At 53.8% G+C, this 20,310-nt stretch overlaps 2 protein-coding genes across 3 annotated transcripts; one reads left to right on the top strand and one right to left on the bottom strand.

Moving 5' to 3' along the window:
* Window positions 1-1,275: 1,275 nt before the first annotated feature.
* On the top strand, window positions 1,276-3,248 carry DLX1 (distal-less homeobox 1). Its single transcript, XM_034065585.1, has 3 exons — window positions 1,276-1,749; window positions 2,280-2,479; window positions 2,850-3,248. Exons 1-3 carry the CDS (start codon window positions 1,437-1,439, stop codon window positions 3,102-3,104), a joined length of 768 nt encoding a protein of 255 aa, XP_033921476.1. The 5' UTR covers window positions 1,276-1,436; the 3' UTR covers window positions 3,105-3,248.
* Window positions 3,249-10,602: 7,354 nt separating this feature from the next.
* DLX2 (distal-less homeobox 2) lies at window positions 10,603-12,821 on the bottom strand. 2 transcript variants are annotated; one of them, XM_034065451.1, is made up of 3 exons: window positions 12,329-12,821; window positions 11,919-12,106; window positions 10,603-11,671 (listed from the first exon to the last, which is right to left on the bottom strand). In XM_034065451.1, the coding sequence occupies exons 1-3, from the start codon at window positions 12,648-12,650 to the stop codon at window positions 11,363-11,365; spliced, it is 819 nt and encodes a 272-aa protein (XP_033921342.1). In that variant the 5' UTR covers window positions 12,651-12,821; the 3' UTR covers window positions 10,603-11,362. The 2 variants fall into 2 exon arrangements, with proteins under 2 accessions (XP_033921342.1, XP_033921343.1); XM_034065452.1 differs by having other exon boundaries at window positions 11,919-12,103.
* Window positions 12,822-20,310: the final 7,489 nt, after the last annotated feature.

Below are 20,310 nucleotides of genomic sequence, written 5' to 3'. Positions count from 1 at the left end.
GCGCTGTCGGGTGGAGCCCGAGCCCGGTATGAAGGCGCTGCCGGGGTGCCCCAGCCCCGGTGGCGGTGGAAGGCAGTCCGGGACATCAGCAGCATCAGCGCCGCGATTTGTTTTGAATGTTCCCTTTTATTGGTGATCCCCCTTTGCCAAAACGCACTTGATTACATAGATGCGATGCCCTGATAACTGCGCACCCTAGACAGCCTAGGTGTAACCGGGAAAGTTCAGCCCAGGCCAGATCAAATCCCAGGCTGTTTAATGCTGGAAGGCTGCATGTTGCTATTAGTGTTAAATATATGGCTAATTATGCGTATGAAAATTAAACATCAGTGTTATGCTAATGGGGCCGCCTTCAGCTGTGGATCAGAGCACTTGAGACTAGCATTTAATCAAATGAATCAGTAACTAATACATCTGCACGTGTGAACTTTCACAAGATCATTTTCCTGTTACAGTCACACCGCTGAATTATGAAAGAAATAATTACCAACACTTTCTAATTATCTAACAAAGTAATTTGGGATTCATCGTGGGCTTTCTGGGGAGGATCTCCTAAGTCCCACCTCATTTACTGCTAACGCACGCGGAAGTTTTCATTTTAAGCTCAAATGCGCCGTTTGGCTGGACAGGGCGAGTTTTGTTTCCTTGGAATTTTACCCTTTTTTTCTCTTTAAGGACAATAACGGCAACAACCGGGCGGCCCTGAGCCTGGGAGGAGAGCCCCTGCTTGCCCGCGGAGTCTGCGAGGCCGGGCAGGCAAGGGGACGAACGCTTTGTCTGCGGGTCTCGCAAGGTGGGCCCTCACCCCGCCGGGGCTGGTGGAGCGCGGCTGCCGTCCTCTCCGCGCCTCCTGCGCGGCGAGGGGAGGAGGAGAAGGGCGGAGAGCGGCGCGCTGCCTCCTGCCGAGCTCCGGCTGGGAGCCCTCAGTCGCCTCCGGGGGGAGCGGGCGGCCCGCGATGGGAGCAGGGAGTCTCAGCGGCTCCGCTCCCTGCTTCGGCCGCGGAGCGGTGCCGGGGAGCCGGCGTAGCGGAGGCCGCCGGGCTGAGCCGAACCGAGCCGGCGGTGCCGTCGGGGCGTGCGGCCGGCGCGCGGGGACGCGCGGCGCTGGCAGCCCGGCTCTCCGCGCTCACCGGGGTCCGGGCGAGCCCCGAGCGCCTTGGACCAATCCAAAGCGATTATGCAAGACGGCGGACCAATCAGCTCCGCCAGCTCATGAATATTCATAGGCTTGGCTGAGTCAAAGCTTTTAGGCGAGTTTGTGTAGATCTACAGCATCATGCTTAGACTTTTCAAAGAGACAAACTCCATTTTCTTATGAATGGAAAGTGAAAAACCCTGTTCCGCTTAAATTGGGTTCTTTTCTGTTCTGAGAAACACAACAGACCCCAAAAAGGCAAGCTGAAGAGAGAACACACACACAGACCAAGCGACAAGAAATGACCATGACTACCATGCCAGAGAGTCTAAATAGCCCCGTCTCAGGGAAGGCTGTCTTTATGGAGTTTGGGCCGCCCAGCCAGCAAATGTCTCCTTCTCCCATGTCCCACGGACACTATTCCATGCACTGTTTACACTCCGCGGGCCACTCTCAGCCTGACAGCTCGTACAGCACAGCTTCGTCCTTCTCCCGACCGCTGGGCTACCCCTATGTGAATTCGGTCAGCAGCCACTCCAGCAACCCCTACATCAGTTCAGTGCAGTCCTACCCCAACAGCTCCAGCCTGACTCAGACCCGGTTAGAGGAGACAGGTAGGTGCACTCGGCTTTGGGGAGGGGGGGGGGAAGGGGAGGGAAGGCAAAGAGGGAGGGAGGGTGCTCGTATATTAAAAAAAAAAAAAAAAAACACAACAAAATCTATCGGGGGGGGGAAATGAAATTAAATTACAAAATATGAGTGAGGAGAGGCTGAGGATCACAGGGGAGCAGTACACAGAGCACACAATGCCTGGCTGGAAAAGAAATCAACCCAGATGTGCACGTATTAGTCTTCGTAATTATTTATTGCGTAGCGCTATAAACAATGTATGCAATTAAGGGTAATTAAACCTAAACTGCAGCCTGTAAAAATAGCAAACTTTCTCTGGGAAGAAGCCCGGGCTGCCATAATAGCCCGGAGCCTTTGTTAGTGTTAGTCGAGCTTCACTTTTCTTCCTTCTCATTATTGTTATTGTTGATGTTGCTGCTGTTATTGTTACTATTGCTGCTGCTGCTACTGCTGTTATTACTATTTCTGCCATTATTATTATTATTATTTATTCTGCATCGCTTGTTGTTTGTAGGGGCCGAATCCGAGAAAAGCACTGTGGTGGAAGGAGGGGAAGTTCGCTTTAATGGGAAAGGGAAAAAAATCCGCAAACCCAGGACTATTTATTCCAGTTTGCAGCTACAGGCTTTGAACAGGAGGTTTCAGCAAACTCAATACCTGGCTCTCCCCGAAAGAGCCGAGCTCGCAGCTTCTCTGGGACTCACCCAGACCCAGGTATAGCTCCGATAGTGACGGCCCCTCTCCCTTGTCCTCTCCCTGTCCCCACGCGTGATGCAGACGGGTCACAACAGGCCCCAACGCGACGCCCGCCCCGACGCGGAGGAGCAGCCGGTGCCGCAAAGGCCCCCGAGGGGCCTCCCCGGCGCCGGCTGCTCCTCCGCGACGGGGCGGGCGGGAGAGTCTTACCGGGTGGTTTAGCATCACAAAATGGCCAAGGGCACAGCAACCACTGGGAGATAAGGGGGAGAATCCGGGGAAAACGAAGGGTGTTGGGTCTACTGGACCTCGGCGGGGAAGGTGGGGTGGGGGAGGGATGCTGGACCATACTGAGGGATACTGAGCCCTGGCCCGTTCCCCTTCGCAGGTGAAGATTTGGTTTCAGAACAAGCGCTCTAAATTCAAGAAGCTGATGAAGCAAGGAGGGGCCGCCCTGGAGAGCAGCGCCTTGACCAACGGCAGGGCTCTCTCCGGCAGCTCGCCCCCGGTGCCCCCGGTATGGAATACCACCTCCGCCTCCGGTAAGGCCTCGTCGGGGACCCCGGGCACCTACATCCCCAGCTACACGTCGTGGTATCCTTCGGCCCACCAAGAAGCTATGCAGCAGCCGCAGCTGATGTGATTATAAACGTGTTTTCCCCTACCGCAAGCACCATCGGTCCCGAAAAGATTCGAAAACATTACGGAAAAAAATAATTTAAAAAAATTTAAAAGAGAGAAATTCAGAAAAAAAATAAAAGGAAAGGGGAAAATGAGGAAAAAAATAATAACGGGGGAAAGAGAGAGAGGACAAAAACACAAAGGAAACCCAAGCGAACAACCAAGCAGGAGGTCTCTTGCCCGTCCAGCCGCCGGACGCTGCCCCACAGCCCGGTGCGGGAGCGCACAGCTGCGATGCGGCCGGTTCCCAGCGCTGACAGCTGCCGGGCGGCCCCGGGCACCGACCGCGCACCAGCCCGAGAGCACCGCGAGCGGCGGCCGCGGCTCTGTGGGACAATCGGAAAAAGATGTTTGGGAGGGGGGAAGCCCTCTCCTCTGTCCTGTCTGTCTGTCTGTGTCTGTTGAAATGTAGGTCATTTATTTGCTACTCCGATCTGACGGTCTCTTCAATTGCAAGGGGGGAGGAAGCTGTACAATGTCCAGAGCTTCTTTCCCTCGACGTTTTCTGTACCTTTCACTCTCCATCTGTATATTTTTTGTTGTTGTTAAAAGGGGAAGACAGGGGTTTTATTTATTGATTTAAATTACCACTATGAGAGCGCCAGAAACAAACTCAGTTCACTGAGTGCACTGCTCGGACGGACGCACCGTTTAATTCAAACAAAACCACACTCGGCCCCCGACTCCCCCTCCCCCAATAAACCACCTCGAAAGAAGGCGCGATTTTTAACTTTTACAAGAACTTTTCTACTTCGCTGCTGTGGAGGGGTTGGAGCCCGATTTGCATCTCTCGCGTATTTAACAAAGGGAATACGTGCGCGTTGTTTGGTGCTCGGAAGTGGAGCCGCAGCAGCTGCCGAGCGCGGTGCCGAGGTGAAGCAAGGCGCGGAGAACGGAACGAGAGCCCCGAGGGCGGCGACGGCGGGCGGGAGCACCCGCGCAGCTCCGCGCAGCCCCGGCCAGGCTTCTCCGCGCAAAGATGGCCCGAAGTCTAAATGCACAAACCGACGTGCAGGAGCTACTCGCTGTACATATTTTATTCATTATTATTATTATTATTAATATTATTATTATGTAAACATGTTGCACAAATTTAGCCTTTTTTAATTATTATTATAATTTCCGTTTCGTGTGGCTGTAAAACATGATGCTTTGTGTACTGAGATCTTGACATTTTACTTGTGAAACTCGGAAGATGTGATAAACTGCGCTCGGCTGTGTTTAGTGTTCTATATGTCAAAGTTTAGTTTTATATTGAGAATGTTAACTTATTGCTTTGTATCTGGGGAAGGAAAGAAAAACAGAAACAAAATCGAAAACCACACAAATCTTTGTACATAAGTTATAAAGTTTCTTTGAGACAGTAAAATTATGGTTTGGAAAAAGAGACACGCGTGATCCCTGTCTCGTGGCCTGGGCCAGCCTCCGCGCTACGCGGTGGAACGGCGGTGGCCGTAACGGGGAAGCGAGGCGGGGGAAGGGGACGGCCGCCCCTGGCCGCGAAGCCGGTCCCCGGGTATGTCCGGCCGGACCCAGCCAGCCGGCGGAGGACGTAGCGATGGGCCACGGGACCCTCCACTGAGAGGCCGGGAAGAGCTCCTTGGCTGGGAGGCGGGTGCGGGAGGGACGGGACCGCCACGGCGCCGGCCTCGGCAGCCGGGCCGCTCATCCTCTCGACGGCGGAGCCGTCCGGGGGCCGCAGCGGGTATCCCAGCGCCGGGCTCAGCTGTTCCAGCTCCCCGCGCTACTGGGAATGAAACGCTGCGGAGCGGAGGGGAGCCGGTCGCGGTCCGGCGCGGATGTTCCGCGGAGTGTGCAACCCGGAGGGCAACCCGCAACTTCCCCGAATCCTGCACTCACTGCCCAGAGCGCGGGGTCTGCGCACAGCCGGTGCACGGCAGCGCAGCATCCCCCGAGGCGCGCAAATGCGGCTCGGCGGCCCACGGCGGTTCTGCCCCGAAAACACTTCCTGGAGCTGCATTTCTCGCTGCCTCACGGCCCCAGCCCTGTCCCGAGCACCCCGCAGCCCCGAGCGGAGCGGGAGAGGCTCTTGCGGCCCCGCCGCGCACCGGGACCCGCGCAGCTTCTGCGGCGCCTTCAGCCAGTGACCAGACTGCTTTGACCGGACAGGAATGGGGTAGTGAAGCAGCTCGGGACGCTTTAAAGATATATTGGCTTCCCCTAATTCAATAACGTCTTGCTAACAGTTCAAATAGAGAAATTATTAGTTTTCTCTCAGCGAGGCGGTCTTGAGTTAGAGGCTATTATAATTGTACATTTGAAAATGTTAATCTCAATACAGGCCTAATTAATTCTGCCTTGTTGCTGACAAGTAGTTCATCAAATACCTGATTCGAAGATTTTCATAATGAGGATATTAATTAAACTATGAATAATCCAAAGGTGCTTATATTGAAACAATACCTCATTACAATGTTTAAATCCTGATTTCGAATATTATACCTTTAACAATTGTCACCCCGCAAACAAAACCCGATGGATGAGCCTGTAAATGGCAAAATGTAATTTTGGGATATATTTTTTCCTTGTTGGGGAGAAAAAAAATAAAAAAGTGCCCCTCATTTTCAAACACTTCTGAAATAGGTTACACACAGCTTAATGATGATCAAAATGACTCTTTTTTTTGCAAAAAAAGACCCCAAAGTGCGCGTACAGCTGCAAACCCAAGAGGGTCAGCATCATTTCACTGTATTCTCTTCTTGATTACAAGCCGAGCCCATCAAACACAACATAATTACAGTAATTTCAGGTTTATTTATTCTAATGCAGTTTCCCCATCTCTCTGGTAATTATGAGCAATTTTTTCGCCCAGGGAATCTTTTTGCATTAACAAAAGAGATAACGCACTGAAAGCCAAATTTGCTGTGCATTGAGAAAAGCGAAGGGGAAAAAAAAAACACCATAAAATAGGTGCGAGCTGCCATCTCTGCAATTCTCCTATATTGGAGCTCTGCAAATTGCTTGCAGGTGTATGGAGCAGAGCTGTCAATAGGAAGGGGCTTCCAAATTAGCAAATGCACAATGTTGAAGTAATGAAGACAGACTTAGCAAAATTGCCAAACAACAGATACCTCTTTAATATCTTCCACCCAAAAAGAAAAAGGAAAAAGAAAAAAAATCCCCTTGGAGTGTCCCTGCGAACCCCCTTGAATGGCTGGGGATGTTGTACATGTGTCAATCTAATTGCAGAGCACAGAGCGGCCCCTGAAACTAGAGGGGGGGAAAAAATCAAATATCAGAGCCCGAGCCCGCCTGCGTTCGGAATCTGCTCCCTTCGTTTGACAGAGAGGGACAAGAAATTCCCGCTCCTCTCCCCCTCCGCCGCCCGCCTGCCCTGCTCCCGCCTGTGAAAAAGTGCCATGTGTCCCCCCCTCGGCGCCTGTGCCCCCCCCGTCCCTGCCCACCTCCCGGCTCCTGCCTGGGAGCCGGGCAGCAACGCTCCCCTCCGAGAGGAACGGCCAAACGCACACCACGGACAACGATCGCGCCGGGGAGGCTGCAGTCCCCGGCCCCACGGAAGCCCCGGGTGGCGAGTGCCCCCGCTCCGCCCCGGCGCCGCTCTGCCCGCACAGCGCTCCGCCGCTCGGTGCGGCTCCCGGCGCGGCATTCCCCCTGCCCGGCCCGGCGCCCCGCTCCCGCCCCTCGCCCCGGTGCCGCCGGCGGCAAGTTTTGCGGGAGCCGGGGCCGGCGGAGCCGGTGCCAGTTGCTTTCCCCCCGCTTCCGCGGCCCGCGAGGGGCACCCGTCCATGTCGCGCCCCGTGCGCTCCCTCGCGTAGCCCCTGTGTCGCCCCCCTTACCTGCCGCCTCAGTCCCTGAGGCTCTGGGCACAAGTCTTTGCTTTACAACACACCAAAGGACCGGACGCGGCTTTTTGCTACGAAAGTTACAGGAGCGAGAGTGTGAGCAAGAGAAGGGGAGAGGATCGGGGAGGGAGAGAGAAAGGGAAGAGAAAGGGAAAGAGAGGAAAAAAAAAAGAAAGGAAGAAGAAGCCGATCACAATAATAATATCCTGAGAGTGCAAATGTGGATCGAGATCCCCCAGAGATGCACATGCCTCTGAGCGAGCGCAGCAGCCTTTTTGCAGCTCTGCTCTTGCAGAATATGACTGAAATTTTCTGCTATATAGCCTCTGTCTTTATAGCTGATGAAAAAAATTGCAGATTATTAGCATAAATGTTTACTCTTCATTACGCTGATGACATTGTGCACTCGAGATCTTGGTAATCTTTGGGAAAATTATGAGTAATTTTTAAAAATTTTAAAGCAGCAGCAGTTACCATGCAATTCAGGCTAATTCTGCGTAGGCTCCGAACGGATATAATTATCGAGGAGTCAAGATGTTATGCTAAAAACTATGCATTGATATTCCCATTTATTATGTACATACAACTTTGACAATGTTGATGCTTGAAATAGCAGGAAATTGTCTTGCGCAAAAATTACAGTCCATATTAGGACATGTGAAATTGCGAAGAATTATATAGTAATTGCAGGCTTTCAGATGGGAGAGCCAGAATGCTCAAACTAGTGCAAATGTGGATAAAATTACAGATCAGAGCAAAAATTAGGGAAAAAAGGGGTCTGGGATTTTTCAAGTTGGCTATAGGATTCCGGAAGTGTCTAATGCCACATGATTGCTGCAGCTTTAGGGGAGACATTCATGCCTCAAATAACTCCTTTTGCCAGAGCCGCTTTAATTTAATTTCTCGTGCTTTTTCTTTTCACCGGGCAAATGAGTAAATTGCCTACCCACGGCACAAGCCCTGCCGGCCCCGCCCGTGAGACGGCAGGCACCGGGTGCCCCTCGCCCGGTGGCTGCCGGCCAGGACCCCCCCGGCCCGGGCTGCCGGCGGAGCCTCCCTGTTACCCCGGTCGCCCCCCGGAACCGGCCCCCTCAGCAGCCCGTGTCTGGGGCCGGGCCCGACGGGGGGGAGAGGAAGGCGGTGGCCCTGGGACGTGGGGAGGAATCGGCCCAGTCCCACCCGCCCCCAACCCGTTGTAGAGTGCTGGGGATGCGCTCTCTCCCCTCGGCTGTTCGTCCCTGCCCCGGGCGGTCGAGCCCCGCGTAGCTGCCGCCTTGAGAGGGGGCACTTGGTTCAGAGAGGTGCCCGCCCCGTCCTACCGGACAGGAAAAGAGAACATGCGAAAGCAGACTGCAAACACGCACAGACCTATGCGTGTGCACCTGGAGGTGCGGCGCGCTGGTGTGCATCCCCTCCGCATGCTATGACCGGTATGCAGAGCCCCTGCAAGCGGCGGGAGAAATGAGGAGCCTGGAAGGGCTGTGGAAGCTGCGAGGATGCTGTGGGGTGAAGCTCAAAAAGCCTCACTCACATAAACACCAGGTGCCGGTAGCCCAGGGAGAGCCGCTGACAGCGGGCAGCAAATAAATGCCAATAAATAAGTAATAAAGTAATAAATAACCAAACAGGAGAAGGAAGGCGCGAGGGGCAACAGGGGCGGGCAGCCGTCTATCCCGTCCCGGGGCGGGGTGCTCCGCTCCCGGACCGCTGATATACGTCCCCCTTCCCGGGAACCCCCCCCCGCTGTCGGCATCCTGCCCAACCCCACGGGGCCGCACCAGGCTCCGCACCGCACCGCTGCACAGGGACGGAGTCCATGGGAGAGGAGGGACGGGGAGGAGGTGACGGGTGGACAAGGGGCAGGTGTTTGGGGTGTGTGTGTGTTTGTTTAACAGAGAGAAGCGCCTGTAGAAACGATGGGGCGGGGTGGCGGCGTGAGGGGAAGGTTTGGCTGTCCCCGTCTCGGCCGTGCCCCGGGCCCACGGCTTTCTCCTGCATCCCGGACGAGGGGTTTAGCAAAACTTGTCATTTGGCAGAGGGGGGTCCCAGACACCCTACACACACACACACACCCCTGCCGGGGCCACGGCACGCTGCTACGACAGCAGCCCCTGTCAGTCCGCGGGGCTGTGGGCTCCTCGCCACGCGTGCCCCTGTCTCTGGAGGTGGCCCCCACTCCTTTCCCTACCCAGCCCGCTCCGTGCCCACAGCCCCAGCCGTGCCCACCCCTTCCCCCGCTTCGCCGCCCGCCGTTCCTTCCCCTCGGCCGGACCGAGCGGCCGAGGCCTCTGCCGCGCTGTGTCCTCATGGTCGCCGAGGCGGGAGTGGAGGAGGGAAGAGGTGAGGGACGGGCCGGCGCCGCTGTTTCCCGGTGCGGCTCTGGGGTGTCCTCCCCGTCCGCGCCTCCGGGGCAGTGCCGGAGCTTATGGGCAGCTGCCGCTTCCCCCTTTGTCTCTCCCGCTCCCTCCTCTCGCCTCATTTGCGGCCGCCTCTTTCGTCCTCCACCCCCCTCTTCCTCTCTTTCCCTCACTCCTCCTTCACTCCTCTGCCCCCCCCTCCCAGCCCCCTCCTCATGCCAAAGGTTGGAGGCAGAATCCTGGCCGGGCTGCACATTCCCTGCCCCGAGCGATCTGGCCTGGGCCACTTCATCATCATGTCTGCAGCGGAATCCTCCGCACCGGTCCCTCTCCCCCGCACCCTCCCAGGCTGGCGGGACCCTCGGTACGACAAGGGGCAGAGACTCCCCTCACAGCTCTCTTCTTTCAGACACCGGGACCTCCAGGGGTGCAGCCCAGAGGTTTACACCGGTCAGGATTACAGGTTGGGGGCATTTCCCAAGGACAGCAGTCTAGAAAGGGGCTCAGCCTGGAGGGATGCAGGGAGGGGTATGGGGTCCCCCAGAGGGCTGCGTTCCGGGGAGGTCGGACCTCTCCATCCCGAAGAGATGCAACTTGGAGGGGGTGCAGCCTGGAGGGATCCAGCCCTCGGGGTTTCATCCAGAGGGGTTCAGCTATGAAGGGTGAAACCTGGAGGGCTACATCCCAGAGGAGTACGCACTGTAGGGTCCAGCCCTTCAGGAGCACAGCCCGAAGAGGCCCAGCCGGTGCCTCCAGCACTCGAAGGGCCACAAGAAGGGCTCGGAGGCACCCACCAGCTCTGGCCCAGACAATGCTCCCACGCAGGCTCCCGGCCTGGGTGCTACCGACAGCGAGGGGGAGGCGACATTTCCCCGGGGCAGGGCTGCGGCCGGGAACCGGCTGCAGGAGCACTCCGGTCCCCGGACACGGCCCTGCCCCAAACCCCTTCGGCCCGGCTGGGAGGCGGCAGGACCCAGTCCTGGGCGAAATGTGGCTGGCGCCAGCAGGCGGCGGGTGGGAGGGGGGGCGGCTCTGGGCTGCTGCCGGGAGCGCTGAGTGATTCATAGCCTCGCCGAGAAGACTGTCAGGGGCGAGATTTTACCGTAGACGGGAAGGAGAGGGGAGGACGAAGGGGGGAGGTCGCCGGCTTGCGGCAACAATTGCCATGGGGAGGGGGTAGAGGGTTCGCAGCTTTTCACCCCTCCAGTGAGCGCCGGGGTACAGATCGACACTCCAGTCACCCCCATTCCCAAAGAAACTCAGCGCGGGCACCATGGAAACAATAATTTATTTAAATAATCTCTGCTTATTGTAAAAGAAACATAAAAGAGTGTTTAAGTTCTCCATAATAAATAACCAAAAATACCCCCCCTAAATTTTTTTCCTTTTTCCCTTTTTTTCCCACGACTCTATGCATCAAACGGCGCAGGGGCAGGGCCAGTGGCTGGGTTGCCGGTGATGGGGGGATGAGCGGAGGGGTGGGCTCGGCGCCCTCGCCGGGGAGGACCCATCGGGTCACGAAACCCGCCCGGAGGCACCGCGCGGGCGGAAATCTCCCCTCAACCGCCGCCTGCGACCCAGCCCCCTCACCGGACGGTTTCGATCACGGCTAAAAAGGATAACTTATCCACGGGAGGCTCTTGTCTTAAATCTACATATAAAATTATTTATCTTTTTTTTAACATTTTATTCTTTAATCCCCAGCATCAACGTGAGGTTTTCCGCAAAGGCACCTAGCGACTTTAAAAAAATAAAAAATAAAGTTAACCAAAGTTCTGCACCGGTGGTTGGATGGAGAAGCCGGGGAGGAGGAAGGAGGACGGCAGGAGGGGAGCTGGGTACTTGTTCCGCAGCATGGTTATTTTGGCGGCGGGAGGGCTGACCCCACGGGGCCGAGCGCACACGGGGTCCGCCGCCGGCAGCGCAACGGATGGGGCGCAGACACCAGGTTCCTCTCCTCCGGGACGGCCGGAGCCAGGCTTCACCAAAACACCAGTGCTGCACCTCAGTAGCCCCTCGGGCTAAAGTCTCTGCGGCGCCTAGAAAATGCCGCTGCCGCCGTGGTGGTGCGGAGGCTGCGTCGGCTGCGGGAGGGGGGCGGCCGCCGGCAGGTGCCCCGGGCCGCCGGGCGCCGGGGGATACCAAGAGTAGCTCCCGAGGAAAGCTGCGGCAGGACTGGGGCTGGCGGTGCCGCCCGCCGTGCGCGGATGCGGAGGGAAGTCCCAGGTGGGGGGCGATGTGGGGGGCGGAGGGGAGGAGCTGCGGCGTGGGGGAGGCTCCGCCGGGATCTCGCCGCTCTTCCACATCTTCTTGAACTTGGAGCGGCGGTTCTGAAACCAGATCTTCACCTGCAGGAAAGAGGGGCGTCAGGAGGCCGCAGCCTCGCCGGGGCGCCCCGGCGCCGGGGCAGGGAGGAGCAGCTTTCGCAGTCCCGGGCAGTCCCGGCGCTGCCTCGTCGGTGCGCACGCTTCCCCCGCACTGGAATTCCGGGCCTGTCAAGGCACCGCGGGTCGCATCCCCCTCCCCTCCCCCAGCCGTCCCATCCGATCCCGCGGAGGACGAGTGGCGGGGCACCCCGCGGCGGGAGAGCCCTACCTGGGTCTGGGTGAGGCCGAGGGAGGCCGCCAGTTCTGCTCTCTCGGGCAGGGCGAGGTACTGGGTTTTCTGGAAGCGCCGCTGCAGAGCCGCCAGCTGGAAGCTGGAGTAGATGGTTCGGGGCTTCCTCACTTTCTTCGGCTTCCCGTTCACGATCCTGATTTCTGGCTCGCAGTCTTCCTTCTCTGCTACGGCAGAAACATCGGCCCCAGTAAGGAGAGGCGCTCCCGCCTCCCCGAGCCCTGCCCGCAACGCGGCATCACGCCCACCCCGTCGAGGCGGCCCGCCGGGGACGAGCGCGCTCCCGGTCCACCCAGTATCCCGAGTCCCGACCACCTCATCGCCGGGCCTGGAGTGGCCGCCCGGCTCCCGCCAGCTCCTCAGAGCTGCACCCCGGGTCTCGGACGTACCGGAGTCGTTGTTGGCCGGAGAAGTTCTGCTGCCGTAGGGACCGAAAGAGCCGTAGCCACCCGTGTAGCCCAGGTCGTAGCCGGCCTTGGCGGAGTAAGGGGCGGTGCCGCCTCCCGCGTAGGGGTAGGGGCCCACCGGGCCGTAGGGCGGCCCGCCCGCCGCCCCGTGCTGCTGGTTGTTGTAGTAGCTGCTGTCGGTGGCCGTGGAGACGGGCAGCGTGGGGGACTCCTGCGGCTTGTGCAAGCCACCGTGCTGGTAGCTGCTGGCGGAGATCTGGCTGGCGTGCATATCCGGCACCAGGCTCTCCAGCACCCCGGTCATCCCTCTCCCCCTGCGGCCGGGGCACGGGCCGCCGCCGTCCTGCGGCCGTCCCCACCGGGGAGAGGCGGTCAGGGCCGCGCCACCATGCTCGCCGCGTTGCGTTGTGCTGCGCTGAGCTCCGCACCAGCGGGGCCAGGTCGGGGCGGGCAGCCGCGCTCCCGCCGCCGCCAGCGGGACGGGCTCTGCGGCGCCGCGCGTCGCCGGGACGGCATTTAACACAGGTCACGTGGCGCGGCGCACGTCACCTAGCAACAGCCAATGGGGTGCCCGGCCGCGCCGTATCCCCGCGGGTTCGCAGGGCGCGGAACGGGAGCGGCGATGGGCGCATGAAGAGCAGCGGAGTCGCTCCCTGAGCCGGGCAGGTCGGTGCCACGGACCGGTACCAGCCCTGGCCCTGTCTTATGGCTCAAACCACTTTTCCTCTCCACCGCTGGCCGGCGTGGTCCAATTGGGCGGTCCGACCCTCATCGGCAAGCGCTCGGCCAGGTCTCTGCCTGGTGTGTGCCTCCCTCCGTAGGCTAGCGGCTTACGTCCCGCCGTAAGCGGCATTCCCGCACGGGCGCGGCGGGCTCCGGTAGGAAGGCAAGAGACAAGCGGAGATGAGGGAATCGTCTGGGGGCTCCTCACGGCTGTCCTGGGCCAGGGGGAGCGGCCACATAGCGAGAGAGCAGCACCTGTCTACATGATAGGGTGGCAGCGCTTTCCTGCGAACCCTCCGCGCTGTTACACGCGGAGAGGCGACACTCCGTGGGGTACACACGCGTGTGTATTTCACACAGCAGCTGCTAGCAGTGGCACCCACGGGGTGTCCCTCCACGCGGCAGCCGCTAAAGTCTCGTTGTTGTGGGACCGGCTGTGCCAGGCACCCCCCTGCAGCCGCCCGTCCGCTGCCCCTTCCTGGCTGGCGAGCAGCTGCAAACGAGCAGCGCCGGCCGACGGGGCGGGTGTCTGGCTGGCGCGACGGCGCTGCCCTCTGCCGGGGGCAGCCCCTCGGGGCACCCTGGGCAGCCGGGCGGTGTTCCAGGGCCGCGGGAAACGGCTCCCGGGCTGATTCGGGCTCTCACACTCTGTTTCTCGCTCCCGCCCGTCCCCCCGCACTCGGGGGGGGGGGGGGGGGGAATGCCGAAAGGCGCGCTGACTCTGCGCGTGCCCCCGCCTCGCGAGCCCCCGGCGCGTGCCCCCTCAGGAGCCCTCCTGGCGCGCGCCGCCGCTCTCCACGGCTGCGTCTGTGGGGGCCGTTCCCCCCCGCCGCAGGTGCCGGTGCCGGTACCGGCTGTCCCGCCCCTGCCCCGGGGCGGCCTCGCCCCGGCCGCGGCCCCTCTGCGGTCGCTTTGAAGCGGGGCGCGGCTGGAGCCTGTCGGTCTGTGCCCGGCGGGGCGGTGGCGGAGCGGAGGGCGCCAGGAGAAGGTGAGCGGGGCGGACCGAGCCCCCGAGACGTCGGCGGTGGCAGGTGGTCAGGGAGGGGGGCGGCGGGAGGCGGCGCGCTCGGTGTGAAGCCCGGGAGCAGCCTCCGCAAGAAGCGAGGTGCCGAGAAGCCGGGGGACACCGGCAGTACCTGGCGCCGGTACCTGGCGCCTGGCCCTGCCGGGACAGGCAGCCCGCGGGGTCCTGGGGCCGGGCCGGGAAAGTGCAGAGGGGATACGGAGAGGGCAGGGCGCCTGTAACCTGTGAGCTCGTTTGCTGCTGCCTCTCTCAGACATAGGTAGTGTCTATGGGAAACAAAGCTGGTTTATAAAATCCGCAGTCCGAGTTTACTGCTGCCCCAAGTTAGGACTTTGTACGACCGTTTCTGCCCTGACTGGCACGGGGGAGAAGGAGGGGGCAGACAGCATGTAGTGGTGGGCAGCACAGATCACGGCAGTCGGCTGCTCTTCATTAGTCACATTCTGAAGCATGCAAAATACAAGGGAGAAAGGACATGTTACGTTATGTTATCTCGTTCTGAGGACTTAACACAAATTACTTTCTTTGAAAATTGTTTCGCTATATGGCAAAGGTGTTTGTGGTTTTTGTTTGTTTGGTAATTTTTGTTTGGTGGGATTTTCTTTCTTAATTAGAATAACCATTTTAGTGCTGTACAGCCCCATGCATGTGCATGGTGATTTACACAAAAAGCAAAGCACATAGTTTTGTTTACTTCAGCTTATATCAATAATCTTTTGCATGCAAGTTAGCGCAGGGCTCACGAATTTAAGTGAACTGTCACATGGTAGCTGCTTGGACGGCTTTGTTCTTGCAGTTGTTTTGCCTGTGTGGAGTTGCAGGCTCTGCTGGAATGATCACTGAGGAGTTTATTATTATTTGTTTGGACTTTGCTTGTGAGGAAGGTGGTTGTTTGAAACACCAACGTGTGTAAGTAAGGGCACGACTCTCCAGGCTGTGAAGGTGAACAGGTTATGGGGCAGGGAAGGAAGGCAGCAGGCAGCAGAATGGAAGGAGGAAGGGTTGTACTAGGTAAGAGAAAACTCGATTACCATGCATGTTTTAAAATGCACTCCTCTGAATCACTCTTGGTATTATCGAGGAGTTTAAAAGAATAATGACTTTAGGCTGCCCTGTGTTCATATGATTTTGTGTCCTCATATCGGGTTAACAATTTCAATTCCACTTTTTCTTGTCTCTGTTTTGGGAATTATGAATGTTGTCCAGATGATGGGTAATGAGAAAGGACCCATGGAGACTGGAGCATGAGGTAAAACTCAGAGGAGAGGAGTGTTTTGTGTACCTGCTATCACTGTCTGTCAGTCTTGCTTGTTTTTGGTGTAATAGATCTTGTGTTATTATTTATGTCCAGTGAGAAGGCACGTATGGGTGATGCAAAATATTTATGTTATGAACCATAGTCATTCAGCTGTATGTGGGAGAAAGATGCTTGCCTTCTCATGGCAGAGTGGCTCAGTGTTCAAAAGTTTTGGTATTGAGGCTTTTATAAATGCACAGCACTTATTGCCAGAGGCTGCAAAACAATGAGCTGGCTCTGTTGTTGTTTACTTTTGTCTTAGAAGCATCCTCATGCTGCTAGGAATGTGGATGTATTTTGTTTATCGAGTATACTAAACACAGTATGTACTAACACAAGAAAGGACCATCAGTCTTCAAGATGGTCTGGCTCTCCAGTTGACCAGTTTGTATTAATTATTTTGTTGGGTTTTTTTAACAGGCCACTTGTGTATGACCCATAGAAGTGGCAACAGTAACTTCTGCTCAGTATGTTTCATTTTTTTTGTTAATTATTATTTCTATTATTTTCTTCCTAAAACAGATTTCATCTGACAAAAATGTGGAAGCAGTTAAATGGTAGCATCCTCAGTCTTTATATATGGTATAGATTTAACCTAGGGATCAACAGAGCAAGCTGTTCCATGATGTTTTATCTCAAGTTTGATTTGAAGAGAACCACACTCAGCATTAAGAGATTAATTTTTAATCTACTGTAATTAATACTATTTTGTCCATTATGATCCACATCTGCCTGAACCATTTTGCTTATTTCATTGGGAATGTGACGAATCTTCGGAAATGGGCCCATTATTTCTGATAATGTTGCAAAAAAGTGCTTGGACAGTAGTCTACTGCAGTGGCATGTTAAGAAGTACAGATTTCTTTTCATGGCTGTGGGAAATGGTTTCCAGTGGATTTACAGTGATACAATGAGTGGTATAGTCCTGAGCATTTGTCTTCAAAATAGAAGGGTAGTTTAAATCATGTGCCAGATGAAGCCACAAGAAGGGTTTATGCTTGCATTGTACCTATGAGATCTGGTTATTATACTCCAGAGTAATGGTAACAGTTAAATCTTCATTTTCTGAGGGATTAAGCTATCAGCTTTTAGAGAATTGTATGAATCTTTTCAACACTAATCTGGATGCTTGCTACCTGCTATGCTTAGTTTCAGAATCCAGCATTATCGTTTTCCTCTCTAAAACTATTTATTGTCTCATCCATCTGTGCATCAGATTACTTCATTCCAAAAACCACAAAACTCTTCTGGGAAGAATATGCCCCTGTGTGTGTCTCCCCAAGGTCTCCTTTCTTAGCGCCTTGTTGTGAACAGCTTATACAAGCATGATAGGAGACATGGGCTGTATAAAATCCTTTCAGAGTTGTTTATTAAGATGTCTTGGCCTCAGATTATCTTTCTCAGTGACAAAAGGTGCCGAGCTGCAGAGGAATCTTCAGTAGAAACCTTTGCAGATGAGAGCACAAACTGTGACTTTTAATAGTAGATTAGTCTGGGATTATTTAGCACAGGTGTTTCTCATTTGTTTCCTTCTAGTATGCTGAGGAAGTGCATAGCCTGATGCTTTGGGGTGAGTGTCTGATAGCAGCACATTCTTGGGTCTAATTATGTGACAGATGTGGGGAGAAGGGGGAAGGAAGGTTTGTATGCAGAATGTGAAAGCAGTAGAACAGCAATCCTCCATATGTGGCACATGAATTTTGGGAATAAAGCAGAGCATGCCCAAACAGTCCCTCTTACCTCCTTTATGGATGTGAAATCCCAACTAGTGCTTAAGTAGGGCCCTTCAGGCTGTTCTGACCACCTCTTGCATTTCCAGGATCTTTAACAGCTGTATCATAAGTAACATCACTGACAAAGGCTATATCCTTTTCTCTACAGAAGGGGATTAGTAGAACAGCTATAAAGTAAGCTTTTGAACAGTGTTATATGGGATTGTAAACCAGCCACTGGTGGCTGCAGGTACACATACATTCCAGAGCAGCTGGTTTTGAGCCCATTTCATAGTGTATTTGAGCAAACTTGGGTTCAGCCCATAAGTAAATCTTTGTGGAAAGTGTCTTGTGCATGAATATTTAGATGGAAAGCATGCATGAAAAATACTTTCAAGATGAATCATTAGGTAATTTCTAATGCTGCTGTAGATGACAAGTGTGAGAGAAGCTGAGAGGCGTATTTTGTGGGAGCATATTCAGACTGAGTTGATCATTTGTGTCATTATGAGTTCTCATTTTGCACAGGTAGTGGAGAACAGATTTTTCTTGCTTTGATTGTAACATCTGTGTAACCTGTACCTGTGCAGTCTAAACACAGTTCAAGCAAACTGTTCAACATGGAGACCAGACTAACCTAGGCTGCTTTGGTTTTAGTTTAAAGGTTTGGGTTTGGATTCAGTTTAGTGGACAATGCTGTTTCACCTCAGTGTGGTTGGATGAGTTTTAATTTGTAGTGCCAGTGAACTGCCTGAGGCATGGACTGCAGTTTCTCTTGCAGCATGTTGCTTGAGCTGACACCTCCTGTGACTGGCAAATAACAAGGTCTGTTCCTGCTGGAAAACATGAATGTCTTGCTTAAAAGGATGGGATGTTTGTTTTCCTTTATTGAAGATATGCTCAAGGACAGACCTCCTAAGTGGATTATACAGCTGCAACACACTTGAGGCAAGTCCTAGATGGCTGCATTTCCATCTGGAATGCCACACTAAATTGCACATCCTCTTCATGGGAACGCTTGCATGTATGCTCTAAGATTTGACACTGCTACCCCCAGCCCTCATAGGAAGCTTAAACACAGATAGTGAATGGATTGAAAATGTAAATGTAAAAGAAAATCTTCTTTCCCATAGTAAGAAGATACACACATACAAATCACACAAAAAAAAGAGGAAGAAAGAATTGTCTTTGAAGTTAATTTACTTTTCATTTTTAAGTGTTGAAATCAGTGTGATCATAACTGAGTTGAGATGATCTTGACTTGTAAAGTCATAGCTGTCCCATAAGCTGGCTGGGTACCTTTTACTCAAGCTATATGGCTGAAGTCCATCACATAAATATAAAAACAGAGGCAGTTTTGGGCAGTGAGTTGCCTGAGGAGCACTCAACCTCATAGTCTGCACACATATCTATCCTGAAATTGTTCCTTCCTTGGAGGAAAGGGAATTAAAGGAACTGTGTTCAGATTCACAAGTTACTGGCCTTTCGTTTTTCCTGTGCTTAGGTTACAGGTGCTTTACACATGTATTTCACGGGAGTATATTTCCAGTTGGCAGAATGCCTGCATCTGAGAATCACATGCCTTTTATGAACATTGCTCTACATCTAAATAAATTACATTTGAATGTTTCTTTTGATCTGCATGCATGGCTATCAGGGGTTAGTGTTGCCACATAGACCACCTCAAGCTTCTGAGCTTTTTTAACTTGGAAACTGTATAGCCTGGGTGAAGATACTGAAAACTGAGATATAGCAGAGAAACTGCTGGGAAATAATTACATAAAGTGGTAGGTGGGAAGTTAGCTAAGCAAATTCTATTGCCTTCAGGCCCTCTTACGTTATGAAGTGACTTGGCATCTAATTTGCAGTAGTTGAACAAATTAAAAATAATAACGGGAACATTCAAGTGTAAATGATCTAAGTGGCCACGGGATGTCCCCACTGTTCCATGCTGATGCATCCTGATAAGCCGTTCATTCCGTAGTGCAAAGCTTGATACATTTCTTAAGTGGGATATTTTACAAGGTGGAGGTTTAGCATTCATATTCCCAATGCTTATTAACTGACAGGGCAACCAATTAGCATCTGGTCTGATGAAAAAAGGAAACGAGGAATGCTGTGCTTGGCTTGTTTGCTTTAGGTCCAAATTCTCAGATCTCCCACAGATTTGGAATATACAAGATTAGACTTTTTGTTTTTAAGTCAATTATTCATTCCATGTGAATGCAATTTGGTTGCTCAAATTAGACTGAAAATTTACTCAGGAAGTTAATTTTGGACCCACTTTTAAAAGTCTGCTACAGTTGCTTTGCATGTTCACTAAGAAAGCAAATTAAAAAATCTTTATCTAGAGGCTTGAATGTGATGGTGGCATCGCATAAACTAAGGTGTGAAAATAGAAGTAATAATAATGATGTTTTTGGGCTGTTAGGGTAACCTCCTGTGGAGGTGGTTTAATTTAAACTGAAGGGAGGCATTCTGTGAAATAAATGTACCCATGAAAGAAGCAGGTGCAGAATATAGCTACAATGGCAAAACATACACCCTGGCTTCCGAAAACATCTGTATGGACCTACGTGATGGACCAGACTGTGGCTGATGCTGCACAAGGATATACACAGGGAAGAGTGTAGGGCATAAGGAGCAATATGTTAGTGCTGGGACTTTATGTGAAAACATAAACATTCCTGATTCCAAGACCATGCTGTTACACATAAGCTAGGGCAGCAATGTTTTCCTTAGGAATTTTTTATAGCTACAGCAACTATATTCAGTTGTGTCAGATTTTCAGTACCTCTGAAAATCACAGCCTATGTTTTGAAGTTAGATAGTATTGGAGATGAGGAAACATAACGTTTTGGGTAGCCTGTTGAGCCTGGAAATCCATGCAGTGAGGCTTTGTATGCTGATTACAGACATATGTTCTCATTCATACTTTTTTTATATGCATGTGGCCATTTAGCCCTCTGAGAAAGCCTGAGGAGGAAACTGTACTTTCCCAAGCAACTTGTTGCTTCTCACTGTCCCTTCTGCAGTGCAGGAGCTGTGAATTATGTTTTTGTATCAATGGCACACTTGCCTTTTCTTATCAAATTGAATGCTGCAATACCAGCAGCATTCTGCAGTGCTGTTTGTCTGGTAGCTTCCAGGCTTGGATTGTCTATCCTATTTTAAATAGCTCTGTAGACCAGACATGTCTAAATAACTA

This window comes from Melopsittacus undulatus, chromosome 8, assembly GCF_012275295.1.
Source record: "Melopsittacus undulatus isolate bMelUnd1 chromosome 8, bMelUnd1.mat.Z, whole genome shotgun sequence".
Lineage (NCBI taxonomy): Eukaryota > Metazoa > Chordata > Aves > Psittaciformes > Psittaculidae > Melopsittacus > Melopsittacus undulatus.
Note: the sequence above shows the minus strand (reverse complement) of the source record. Positions and strands in the feature narration are given on the sequence as shown.